Genomic DNA, 14,049 nt, shown 5'->3' with positions numbered 1-14,049 from the left:
TACATTCTTCGCCCATTATTCCTAATAATAAAGCTACTTTCATTTTATCTGGCTTCCTTATTTTATCGGATGCCTCCAAATAAAGCATAAAACGTTGCTTAAATTTACTCCAATTCTCGGACAAATTGCCGGATAATTTCATACTTGAAGGTGCTTTCAACTCCATTTTTAAGGTATACTAATCTTTAATCAAGCATTAAAAACTCAGTTTCACAATAGCCAGAATATATCTATTAACTGACCTTCTATTATATTGCATAACTACTAACCTTTATCATGCCAAAATCGCTGAATTTAGGTTCGTTTTCAGCTGCCACCATGTCATATAATGTATTGAGACTCCTTGACGTTTAATATGCATTTTATTTTAGTTGAATTTGGGAACCAACTTTACGTTACAACATTTAAATCATCTTAAGTCGTTCTGACAATATTTTAAAAACCTAAAGTCACGTTCACTTACAATTATATTAAAAGTAACATTTGATGAAATAATTAAATAGGCAAGGCTAAACTATATTACAGCTGTTTCTAAACCTAACCAATTTCCCAATTTGTTGTGCACAAAGGAGAAATTTAAGAAGATTCTTTCAATCCCAGCAGAACTAGCTGGCATTATCCTCAAAGAACAAGCAAGATTCACATAACTTTCATCTATAGCACATTTTTTCAAACTGCACCACCATGCGGTATTTGGAGTAGTTGTTACCATGTGATTGGAAAAATAGGTTTTGGGAAAAGGGGCCGATTTGTTTTGTAAAGCAATGGTATAAGGTACATAATCAGGGTTAATATTTATGAGTAAAGTGCGAGCACTTTCTTCTTGATTACATGATAAATTTACTCCCAAATACTTTGGATGGAGCATATAGGCGAGTAAATGATTATCAGTAACTGCTTGATTAAGCTCTTTTAGAATAGCTTTGTTCAGTTATATTAAGTGTAAAATGAGAAGTTCTTGAATTTTAGAGTTTAATGAAATAAAACAAATCTGTATTTATTTAAATATTTGATATATATATATATATATATATATATATATATATATATATATATATATATATATATTACACTTTAAATTAAATGCAAACAAAATAATTATAAACAACAAACTGAAAAATTTGTTACTTACAACATTAGAAGGCTAAAATTTCTAACGCATAGCAATTTCAACTATGAAAAAAATTTTACTTTGCTTTGGAAATGTCAGTTTTGTTATTTAACATATTTTTACACTAATTATTAAATAACTATTATATTAAGTTTTTGCAACGACGAAATGGAGTTATATTTTTTATTTTACTTAATTGCCTGTCATTAAGTAATTACTAGAGCTATTAAAAACGTTTTCTAGTTTTTGCCAGTTTCTACCAGTTTCTGCCGGTTTTTACCGGTTATAACCAGTTTCTGCCACTGGCAGGGCAAAAACCAGTTTCTGCCGGCAAAAAGCCAACCCTGCATATAGTAGAACTCCTAATTAACGTTGTCCAGTGTGTACGTTTCCCCGATTTTGATGCAAATTTTCTCTGATTCATTGAAATTGATTTTGTCGTTAATGTCAAAATATTCCGGTTTTTATGTCACCCGTTTTAGAAAACCCACTTCAATATGTTTTTTTTTTTTAAACAGATCAAAACCATTTTTCTTCTACAAGACTTGCAAGCATTTTTTTTTTTTTTTAGTCTTCTTTTTAGAAGTTAAATTGGTTTCTTGTTTCTTAACTGTTTGAAGCCGTTCTGGCATTCTTTCTGTTTCATTTTATTGCTTTTCATGTTAGAGCTAACAGACTCCAAAACTATTTTTATTTGTGAATGCAAACCAAGAAAAATTTGCGAAAAAATTCTAGCGTAAGACCTAAAATTGTATCTGAAAACAAAAACAAATAAAGATATTACAGGTTTCTTCCAGTAGATATTTGTTGAAGTTTCTATTTTCAAACAATGTGCTTATATTTTTACTCATGCCCCTGATTTTATATTTTTCCCGCTTTGTACGTTTTTTAGCAGTAGTCCCACAAAGTACGTAAAATTGGGATTCTACTGTAGTTGATTCAGGTACATGTTTACTTGATGAAATAAAAAAATTAAAGTTAGAATTTTTGAACAATTATTTCAATATTTACAAATACAAATAATGTCCCCTCGGTCTCTTCTTTGCTCAAGACTACATTTCTAGCCTTCTAAGCCTGGAATCATAGTCTAAATGAGAAAGTCCATTTATTAACCTTGTAGCCCGCCTTTGAACCCTTTCCAATACGTTAATGTCTTTCTTAAGATAAGGAGACCAAAACTGAACAGCGTACTCCAAATGAGGTCTTACCAAACTTCTATATAAGAGCAGAAGAACTTCTTTAGATTTGTTTGAAATAGATCTACTGACAGTCTTGAGCAAAGAAGAGACCGAGGGGACAGGATTCAGCTGTTTAAATTTATTAAAACGAACGATGTTACGGGGCTAAAGTTTAGCACTGAAAACAGGACAAGGGGTCATTGTTTTAAGCTATTTAAATCTCAAGCTAACATGGATATTAGGAAAAATTATTATTTTAGCAGGGTAGTGGAACCTTGGAACAGCTTACTGGAAGAGGTGGTAATGAGTAAAGGAGTAGACAGTTTTAAGAGGGCCATTGATCTTCACTGGGGATTGTAAATTGACTAGGACCAGTCTAGCTGGCCCAGAGCCTGTTGCTGGTCATCACTTTTGTATTTGTATTTGTATCTTATTGGCCTTGTTACTAACAATGCTGCACTGTTGGCTAATTTTTAAATCCTGACTTATTAAGACCCCCAGATCAGTAACTTTTTCTGCCTGACTAATGACTGAACCTTGCAAATAATAACTTGTACACTTATTTCCATGCCCTAAATGTAGCACTTGACATTTCCCAACGTTAACAGCCATACCCCATTTATCAGTAATATGATCTAGATCCTCTTGCAGCTGTTTTGCTTGTTCTTTATTTTCTACAGTCCCCATAACTTTGACATCATCAGCAAAACAATTCATGTTGCCTGAATTATTTTTGTGAATATCGTTTATAAAAACAATGAACAAAACAGGACCTAACACTGATCCTTGAGGAACCCCGCTTAAAACTTCACTCCAATTAGAATAATTTCCCCTTACAACTACCCTTTGTTTCCTTCCGGTCAGCCAGTTTTTTACCCAAATGAAAGTTTTCCCTCGTATTCCTATATCAGCTAATTTGCTAAGTAGAGCAACATGCGGTATTTTATCGAAAGCTTTTTGAAAATCAATGTAAACAACATCTATAAGCTTCTTATTGTCCAAAGCCATGGTAACTTTATCATAAAAATGTAATAAATTAGTTGCACAAGATTTTTTTCCTGAAACCGTACTGAAAACTAGTCAATAGATTATTAGTCTCTAGAAAATTTACTATCTTAATTTTTATCAATGTTTCAAAAATTTTGCAAACCACCAAAGTTAGACTCATAGGTCTATAATTTCCCGCACTCCCTTTAGATCCTTTCTTGAAGAGCGGTGTAATGTTAGCCAGCTTCCAGTCCTCTGGCACTGTCCCCGAGTTATAAGAAGCATTGAAAATATTTACGATTACATCTGCTAATTCCTCCGCAAATTTAACTAAAATTTTTGGATAAATATTATCAGGTCCTGGAGCCTTAGTCTCTTTATTTTTTTTTTTAAATGAAGTAAAACGTCATCCCTGGAAAATACAAAGTCCTCAAGCTGTACTATAGCTTGTGTCTTGTTGGTGTGAACTGTTGAGATACAGTTATCGTTAAAAACACTCGAAAAAAAGCTATTAAGAACATTAGCAATATCACTATCGTCCTGAATTAAAATTCCATGCTCATCAACCAGTGACCCAATATGACTATTTCAAACTTTCCCCGAATTAGCGTATGTGAAAAACCTCTTGGGATTCCTGTCTGTGTTATCTGCCAGTCTTTGCTCCAACTCTCTTTTCTGAATCCGTACGAAATACTTAAATTTACGCCTTGCCTTACAATATTGGAGCCTATCTGCACTGTAATCGGTTTCTCTAAACCAATGAAAAGCAGCTTGCTTGTAATTTAGAGCGTCTTTAGTTTCTCTGGAGAACCACATTGGCCAGATTTTAGTGTTGACACCCTTTTTCCTAAAGGAAACATGATCCCCAACCGTTTTCGCTAGCTCTTTTTTAAACTCGGCCCACTGAAGATTCACATCGCTATTGTCCAATCCAGAAGAAAAAACTGCTTTCAAACTTTGCCTAAGTGCCACAAAATCAGTATTTCTGAAATTGGGCACAAACCTAAAATTCTCTACTTTGTGCATATCAAATTTAATCCCAAACCTAATACTGTTGTGGTCACTATCTCCAATGTGTTCCCCTATACATAACCCCTGAACAGAACCTTTCATATCACAGAAAACAAGGTCCAAAATCACGTCCTGTCGAGTACCCTGAGTTACAATTTGATCTAAAAAATAGTCACCAATTACTTTCAAAAATTCTCTTCTCTGCTATTACTATAGTAAAAATTATTCCAATCAATTCCTGGAAAATTAAAATCTCCCATTACAATGACTGTCCCCTTGCTTGAAATGTCACTAATAATACTAAACATCTGTTCATCTTGACCCTGGCTTAAGTTGGGTGGCCTATAAAGGTTCCCTAAACGTAGTTTATTGCCCTTATTGCTCATCAACTCCAGCCAAATCATATCAATCTCATTAGGTTTATCATTAATTACCAATTCGTTGCAAGTTAAAGTATCTCTGACATAAAATAAAACCCCACCACCTCTTTTACCTACTCTATCTTGTCTAAACAAATTATACCCAGCAATAGATAATAAATCATCATCACTTTCGGTAGCCCATGTCTCGGTAACTCCAATAATATCCAACCTCTCGTCTATTATTATGCTTTTCAATTCTTCCATCTTGTTCCTAATACTACGAGCATTTGTATAAAAATCCTTAAGTAAGCCCATCTTACCTTTATTTAATGCTGCACGATTATTTGAATCCCAACTGTTAAAATCTTTTCTCTTATTAGCCACCCTATTTCCATTTCTACTAAAATCCCAATAGTTAGTACTCATTCAAATTCTGCTCCTTAAAGCATGTCCCCCATTCCAACTTAGTTTTTTGATTCTGAATCCTCTAAAACCAAACCACTAACCATTTTGACCCCCGTAAAGCTCAGATGCAGGCCATCCCTAGCAATCCAATCGCGTTTACATTTACTCCACACATCAATAAACCTGATACTATTTATTGCCTGAAGATACTACGCTTAACGCAAATTTCCTTGAGTACCAGGTTCATACACCTAGCCCGTTGGTTTAACCAACTCCTATGCACTCCATATCTGGGAAGCAAACCAACCACTTGGACATTTGCCGAACAGTTGGTAGCTTTGTCCAACAGGGAATCCCATTCCTTAGTAAACTCATTGTTGTTACTATGGCCTACATCGTTAATTCCCACCCACAAAGTAACTACATCCTCTTTCTTAAATATCCCCTTCTTTTCAGCAACCCTATTTACATCTCTCACCCGAGCCCCTGACAAACAACATCTAGCCACCTTACGTCTAACTCTGCCTATTGAGTTTCCCACCTCACGCACCATTGAATCTCCCAAAATTATACCCTTTGTTTCCCAGTCTGTCGCCTCAGCAATAACTTTCCCCTTTACCTCTGAAATATTCCCACTATCTAACACACAGCTAATGCCCACCTCCTTTTTACTAACTTCCTCTTTTACCTCTGGAACATTCCCACTATCTAACACACAGCTAATGCCCACCTCCTTTTTACTAACTTCCCCCTTTCCCTCTGGAGTGTTTACCCTATCTACACTCCTACAGCCTAATGCTAACTCACCCTCCAAAGTAAGCATCTTAACTCTGATTTCTGAGAGTTCAACACAGTTAGTGCAAATGAAATCCTTCTCAGACTCATCCTTCCCCTTAAACAAGCAGAACATCTGACATTGGTCACAAGAAATCCACTTGTCTCCTTTACCACTTTTAACCTCCTTCATTATGCATATAACTCCCATTCTAGCTCAAAATGGTCACTTAAAAAGTCAATACAAAAATACAAAAATGAAGTAATAATGCTAATTATTAGAATTAGAAAGCATTGGAAGTAAAAGGTACAAATATTACTAAATCTTAAGACAAGCAGTAAATTAAAATAAACGTTACACCCTAAACAGAACACTCAGGCTTAACAACAAGAAATCAGCACAATTTAGGCTTAGCTATAAAGAATAGAAAAAAACACTTTCAGAAAGCAAGTAAATCAAAACTAAGACTTAAAATCACAAAAATACTTAATTATATGATAAAATACAATAAAAATACTGAAACTAAAGCAATAAAATAAACAATTACATTTATTTGAGTTATCACTGATATAATTGTTTAATATTTAGCTTGGAATAAAGACTGGAAGCCTGGCCCTTATCCTAGAACTGAAGAAGAAAAAATAGCAGCTGCTAGGAAGTACAATTTATTGCCTGAAGATTATGAGCCTTATCCAGAAGAAGAAGGCTTTGGAGATTATCCAAAATTTCCCCCTCTTCATATGGAGGACCGAAGTGATTTCGAAGCATATGATTTTCCTCATCTGAAAAGGAATTTTGGTGAACCTGTGAGTATTGTCCTGAAGCAGGCCTTCATATTATCTAATGCAAATTTCTGCCTGTCTGTTTACCTATTTGTGGCGGTTTATTTCGAGAGCTTCTAGAGCCAATTTTTTATTATCAAGGGTCAATTGTAGTTGTACCAGCGACATTCTTAGACCGGGTGTCATCTGCAGCAGTCATTTGTGGTATCAGAAAAAAAAAACTTAAATGATTTTTGTAAACATGCAGTTTTTATGCTTTTCAGAAGTAACTAATTTTTATTTATGTGGTGTACCAAAAGTTTATACCCAGGATTCGTAAGCTCCTTCAAAACTCCTCCAATACTCCTCATTTTGGAAATTTTTTGAAGGGCCCTTCAAGCTCCTTCATTTTGGTTTTATCTCCTTCAAAACTCCTTCTTTTTTAGTTCAAGACCACATTCTTCCTCTATGACAGTAACTTAAAATACTTCGATGGACAACTAACTTCGTCACAAGAGCAATTGTAATATAATAATTTTATGCATTTATTTTTTTTCAGAAAGATGTGATTTACAAATTGATCATAGTTAAGTCATAAAATTTTAAGGTGAAAATTTTATTAGATGACTAAGACATTTCATAACTGAAGAAAAACATGTTGGTGATTGGCTTTTTTTTTTCAAGTTTTATGATTATTGTTTTTCCCTCCTCCACACTCTCAGCAGCAAAAGTCAGGTTGTCTCATTATTATTTAAATATTTAAACAACATAAGTAGATGTACTGTATTAAGTGATTGTGTTAAAAAAGCAATTGTTTAGTAAATCGAAGTTATGATATTGTAAAATGGGTCATCCACAAGTGATGTTGTGCCTTGAGGAGGAGACGGGCTCATGAAATTGTGACAAGGGGAGGAGAGAGGGTGACAAAAAGTGACATCACACAGTTATTATAACAATATGTTTGTAAAAAATATGACATGTGACAAGTGTAATGTGACCAGACGTCCCGCTTTTGGTCTTACTGTCCCGCCAAAATGTCCTGCTTTGACGAAAAAGTCCCGTTTTTTTTTGTTTAAATTCCAGCACACAAGAAATATAACATACAATCTAGATTTTTTAAACGCTTTTTTTTGCTGCCAGTAAACGTAAGAACGCAATGTAAAATGTTATTCTTTAATCTTTAATACGCAAAACTTGAAACATCCCTACACAGTGATTATGTTCTCCTAAAAACTTACCTCTCCCAGGAAAAATTAACTAAATGGGCTGCAGAAGGAGTCTCTGGAGATAAGCAATGAGTGGAGATATTTACTCATTTTCGTACTCAGGCGATTGAAGTTAACTGTTTGACAAAGATTGTTGAGTTTGGTTTCAGTGTGCCACGTACAACAGCAGTTGTTGAAAAAACATTTTCCTTGGTGAATAAAATTTGGACATCTGAAAAAACGCAATTATCAGTTGCCACTTTAAAAAGTCTTCTTTTAACTAAAATTAACTTTTCTAATTCATGCAAGGAATTCCTTGATTTTCTGAAAGGTAACAAGAATTTGCTTCTTAAAATTGCTTCTAACAGCAAGTACAACTGAAAATAATAATTTTGATTAATAAATTTGTTGTGTGATGCAATATTCTTTACATCAATGCTATTAAATTATTTTCAACTTGAGTTCTTTATTGGTACATTTGAATTATTTCTTGGCATTTTTCTGTTACGTAAAATATTAAGCCTGTGGAAAAAAAACTGCTCCCCCCCCCCCTCCCCCGTCATGTGTCCTGATTTTTAGCTTGAAAAATCTGGTCACATTAGACAAGTGGAGGAGTTAGCTGAAGTGTGACACTTTGATAAAGGGGAAGGGGGTCAAATATGTTGAAAAAAGTGTGACATTTATATATAATAACAGTTAGTCCTCCTCCAAAATCTCATTGTACTCCTTCAAAACTCCTTCATTTTATTTCTGAAATTGAGTACGAACCCTGTGTATCACAATAGCATTTTATTGAAAATTTGCTCTTGACCGGTGATTCTCAACCTGTGATTCAGCGGACCACCACTGTTCCACCGAAAATTTTGATGGGTCCTCATAAATTTTTACTAGTCCAAGTTGAAAATTTTTAATAAAAATAATATCTTGTATGACATCTTTTACATGAATTTTGTGATTAATTTTTATAGTTTGCTATGGAATTTCAACAATTTTTATTACTTATGCATAATTATTACAATAAATCTTATTCTTAATATTGAAATATTTTTTGTAACCGTTTTTAACACCCTTTTTTTTTAAATTTATTTATTAATATTCGTATTTTGTAAAAAAGGGAAAAAGAACGCATCTGTTCACAAAATATTTTTTCAAGTGTTTAACAGTCCTGTGTCAACCCCCGCCCCCTTTCTTTTCCCAAAAACCTCGCTGGTCCATTAAAAAAATGTTTTAGAAGATCCGTGAGTTCAAGGTTTTATCTTGCGCGAAAAGAAGAATTAGAACCATCAGCAGTCCTCGATTTTTTTTCCCCAAAAGCTCTTGCCGGTCACATGGATCAAAAAAGGTTGGGAAACACTGTTCTAGAGACATAGATCTTTTGTGACAGATTTAATATAGTCTCACATATATTGAGGAAATGCTCAAACTTGACAGGAGTGCCCACCTAGGGGTGGGGTGGGAAGGGGGTGATGGTGCAGACTGCACCATTGAAATATTAAAAGAGGGTGTTTTGGGAGTGTTTCTCAATGTTTGAGTCGGGGCTCCTGCTTGTGTCTTCACAATATTTAGGGGGTGCGCCTTGCTCTCAGGAGGGAGGAGGTCACCTTTGGACTTGAAGTATTAATGTTTTCCATAAACTTTAAAATGTACTGTGGCTGTTACCTCTTTGAAGGGTGTGCCTTGCAGACTGAACACTGTACTAATGCTACTGTTAAAATGCTTTGATTTGATATTTATACAAAATGTTTATATGCACTAGTATATACTCCACCAGTGCTCGAAATTGACCACGATTTTAAACCCAGTCGTCATTCTGACACCTAACTTTTTGCTTCCCCCTCAATGTACAGCTCCCAGTTTCAGAACATGTGTTTTATAACATCTACTTCCTACTCTTCCTGAGATAATGTTTTGTTCCCTTTCTCCTCTCTTTCCTCTTAATCTTTTTCTTCCTTTTGTTCTGCATTGTGGGCCCCCTGGGATTCCTTCGCATTTCAATCTTACCCATTCCTTATCAGCATCATGCCTGAAATGCGATAACACACTCTGTCAAAAAAAGCTAAGCACGCTGTCCACCATTTGTGGTCCAGTTTCATGTGCTTCCATTTGTACTTACTTTAAACATTCAATCATTAGTAGCCAGGGTTCTCTGCAAGGGTGAATCAGAAATTCAGTTAGATTAATTGCGTTTATAAATTAACAATATCGTAAATGTTCTTTTTTTCCTTTATTTTTTGATTATACTGCGATTTTGAAATGTTACATATATTCAGGTATGACTACTTTCCGCGTTTTCGCAGAAATCCATTTTTTTTAAAGCTTTTAGATTGATCTAAATCCATTGAGGGATCTGTGACCAAACTGTAGAAAGGGGAGGGGGAATAACTTTTAAACAGATTTCTTGTGGTTTAGAAGAAGTTTTATCATTTCAAACTTATATAAGTGAAAAATGAATTTGTTTTGGAAACATGCCAACATCAAATACGTGCATGGCCGAAAATGGCTCGATAACTTTGAGATTGTAATCTTTTTGCATCCTGAAATTATTTTATTCTTCTGAAAATTAATAGCTGTTTTAGCCCTTGCTACCTTTAACCTACCCATTTTATGTTTTGTTTCGAGAAATTATTTAGTTCTCCTTTATTTTTGCTATTGAATCATTGATGTGTCTCAATTCAATTATTTGCCTGTAAAAGCATTTCTAATGCATTTAATCAGGGGTGCCCACCTAGGGGGGGGGGGGGGGGTCAGCCATTAAAATTTTTAGGGAATTGTTTGAAGTAATATCTTTCTTTTTTTCTTTTTTTTCAGGGGGGGGGGGAGAGGTTGATAACTTTGTGGTAGATTTATACAAAAGTGACGACCAGCAACAGGCTCTGGGCCCAGCTAGACTGGTCCTAGTCAATTTACAATCCCCAGTGAAGATCAATGGCCCTCTTAAAACTGTCTACTCCTTTGCTCATTACCACCTCTTCCGGTAAGCTGTTCCAAGGTTCCACTACCCTGCTAAAATAATAATTTTTCCTAATATCCATGTTAGCCTGAGATTTAAATAGCTTAAAACAATGACCCCTTGTCCTGTTTTCAGTGCTAAACTTTAGCCCCGTAACATCTTTCGTCTTAATAAATTTAAACAGCTGAATCATGTCCCCTCGGTCTCTTCTTTGCTCAAGACTGTACATTTTTAGCCTTCTAAGCCTGGAATCATAATCTAAGTGGGAAAGTCCACTTATTAGCCTTGTAGCCCGCCTTTGAACATTTTCCAATACATTAATGTCTTTCTTAAGATAAGGAGACCAAAACTGAACAGCATACTCCAAATGGGGTCTTACCAAACTTCTATATAAGGGCAGAAGAACTTCTTTAGATTTATTTGAAATAGATCTATTGATAAACCCAAGCATCTTATTGGCTTTGTTGCTAGCAATGCTGCACTGTTGGCTAAACTTTAAATCCTGACTTATTAGGACCCCCAGATCAGTAACTTTGTCTGCCTGACTAATGACTGAACCTTGCAAATAATAACTTGTACACTTATTTCCATGCCCTAAATGTAGCACTTGACATTTCCCAACATTAACAGCCATACCCCATTTATCAGCTCACTCCGTAATATGATCTAGATCCTCTTGCAGCTGATTTGCTTGTTCTTCATTTTCTACAGTCCCCATAACTTTGGCATCATTAGCAAAACAATTCATGTTCCCAGAAATATTTTTGTGAATATCGTTCATAAAGACAATGAACAAAACAGGCCCTAACACTGATCCTTGAGGAACCCCGCTTAAGACCTCACTCCAATTAGAATAATTTCCCCTTACAACTACTCTTTGTTTCCTTCCGGTCAGCCAATTCTTTACCCAAATGAAAGCTTTCCCTCCTACTCCTATATCAGCTAATTTGCTAAGTAGAGCAACATGCGGTACCTTATCGAAAGCTTTTTGAAAATCAATGTAAAGAACATCTACAGTCTTCTTATTGTGTAAAGCCATGGTAACTTTGTCATAGAAATGTAATAAATTAGTTGCACAAGATTTACCTTTCCTAAAACGGTACTGAAAACTAGTCAATAGATTATTAGTCTCTAGAAAATTTACTATCTTAAGTTTTATCAATGTTTCAAACATTTTGCAAATATTGATAAAATGTTAAGGATCTGTGGTGGTGCATGAATCACCACAGATACTCCTCAAATTGTTTCTCCAAGGTTGGCAATGCTGGCAACATTTCATTCTTGGTAAGGGATTGGTATTCTACTCTTCATATTTACAGTGCACTATATGAACTTTGTGTACCTTGTATATTTTTGCGTTTTTTTTTTTTTTTCCATTTAAATGCTAGTTGAAACTTTTATGTTTATTTTATAGTTTTGCATAAGTCTTTGCGTGATTTATGGATCTAATCAACATAATTTGAAAATTGCAACCAAACCAAATATTTTGGTAAATAAGAAAAAAGCATCAGGTACCATTGGCACCAATCTGATGGATGCTAATTTCGACCTCTGTCGACTTTGAAATGTTTGTTTTCTAAATTTGAAAACATGACAATTTGTAATTATGTTGAACTACTAATTTTTTACAATTGAAAATGAGTAACATGTTGTTTCTTGCTTTGGTATTTTAATAGATACTTTAAATTTATTTTATTGTATTTAAGGTACATCCTGATATGGAGATATTATTAGAAGATAAGATAAATTGGACCAAGAAACTTGATCCTCCTATGTAAGTTTAACTTTTATACAGGTTGCAGCAAAAAAAATTGGACCAAGTTTTGCATCATTGAATAGAAGATAACTAATTTATTTTTAATGAATATGCCCATTTCTTTTTGTCCCTCACTTTAGTAAGAAAATATTCTTATTGAAGTGATAAATAATTTTACCAAAAACATTAAAAGGTTTTTTTTTTTTTTTGCTATGGATTCAGAAAAGACAGATGGAATTTTCGGGAAGTGCCGCGACCCTTCCTAAGCCAAGGTAACCGAAAATAATTTAAAACTGACTTCAATTTTGAAAGAATTTCAAAAGGGAACCCAAAGAACTTACCTCTAAAGTTTAAAGTTCCTAAAATTGACTTTCGAGGTCAATTTGGAAAACTTTCTTCATGGACTCAATGTAAAACCTTTCTTATTTTTTATGAATTCATTCTTTTTCTTTTTAAAGATTGAGCTTGATTCAATAACTTGAAGTACGGATAAGGATGTTAAGTATTAGTCAAATTATGCAAAATTCTCTAGAGGGGCGGCACATTAAGTTTTTGCACACGGGCGTCCAACGCCCTAGGATCGACCCTGCTGCTGCTTGATTCACACAACCTCTCAAGAAAAAGCAATTAAAGTATTTTAAACTAAAAAAATGCAACAAATTTGATAATTTTGTATTGTTTCTTATTTAAAAACACAGTAAAATAAATTTATTCTAGATGCACGTATAATCAATCACTTAAATGTTGTATTAGATAAATAAAAAAATGTGTATTAGATGAATAATTATTTTTAATGACTTAGGTTATGTAAATATTACAGATATATGTCACACCTTTCTGATATCTCCCGACAAAGACAATATGATGAGGAATTGCTTGATTATGATACAGTTTGGGAGCCCAGTTAAGGAATTCAAAAATCTGAAAGACCTGAAACCTGCAACTTTTTTCGTTAAATGAAAATAATCAATAAATATTGATTAAAACTTCTGAAAAACTGTTCCCAATTTTTTTTTAAATTTAAAATGCTTAAAATTGTTAAAAATCGGCTGTTACTTGTTGGAAACAGTTTTTAGTTTCTTTTTACTTTTCATCATTACCACATGTCATGCTAAATATTAGCATTTTGCTGTAATTGTACAGCAATCTTTTAGCATCCTCTTTTGGTTTACAGTATTTGATTTTATTTTCTTATCAGTATAGAACACAAAGCATATTTAGCAAAGATACAAATTTATTTTCTGTGTAAATATAAGTTATTTATGTATTGTATCAATTTGTATATTCATAACACATTGAAATAAGAAGCAATATCTATGGATCATACGCTGATACAAATTATCTCTGTCTTTTTTTTAGCATGTCAAAGTATACTTTCACTAGCGGCCAGTCCCGACTTTGTTCAGGTTATAAAAAAAAAACTATCTATCTTAAATAAATATTATGCAGTTTTATGTAGGTACTTTTGAGTTTAAAATTTAATAATAAGCAACATTTTGTCTTTCGTTTTTTTTTTTTTTTTTTGAGATTTGAAACAACTTCATTTAC

General features: G+C 33.9%; 1 protein-coding gene across 1 annotated transcript in view; it reads left to right on the top strand.

Annotated features, from left to right (window-relative positions):
- Positions 1 to 14,049, top strand: part of LOC129227717 (NADH dehydrogenase [ubiquinone] 1 beta subcomplex subunit 8, mitochondrial-like) — a 38,913-nt gene that overhangs the window by 18,302 nt on the left and 6,562 nt on the right. The window contains exons 2-3 of the mRNA XM_054862318.1: positions 6,418 to 6,635; positions 12,452 to 12,519. Coding sequence (XP_054718293.1) covers positions 6,418 to 6,635; positions 12,452 to 12,519 — 286 coding nt within the window. The remainder of the gene's footprint in view (positions 1 to 6,417; positions 6,636 to 12,451; positions 12,520 to 14,049) is intronic.

The sequence above is a fragment of the Uloborus diversus genome, chromosome 8 (assembly GCF_026930045.1).
Source record: "Uloborus diversus isolate 005 chromosome 8, Udiv.v.3.1, whole genome shotgun sequence".
Taxonomy (NCBI): Eukaryota; Metazoa; Arthropoda; class Arachnida; order Araneae; family Uloboridae; genus Uloborus; species Uloborus diversus.
Note: the sequence above shows the minus strand (reverse complement) of the source record. Positions and strands in the feature narration are given on the sequence as shown.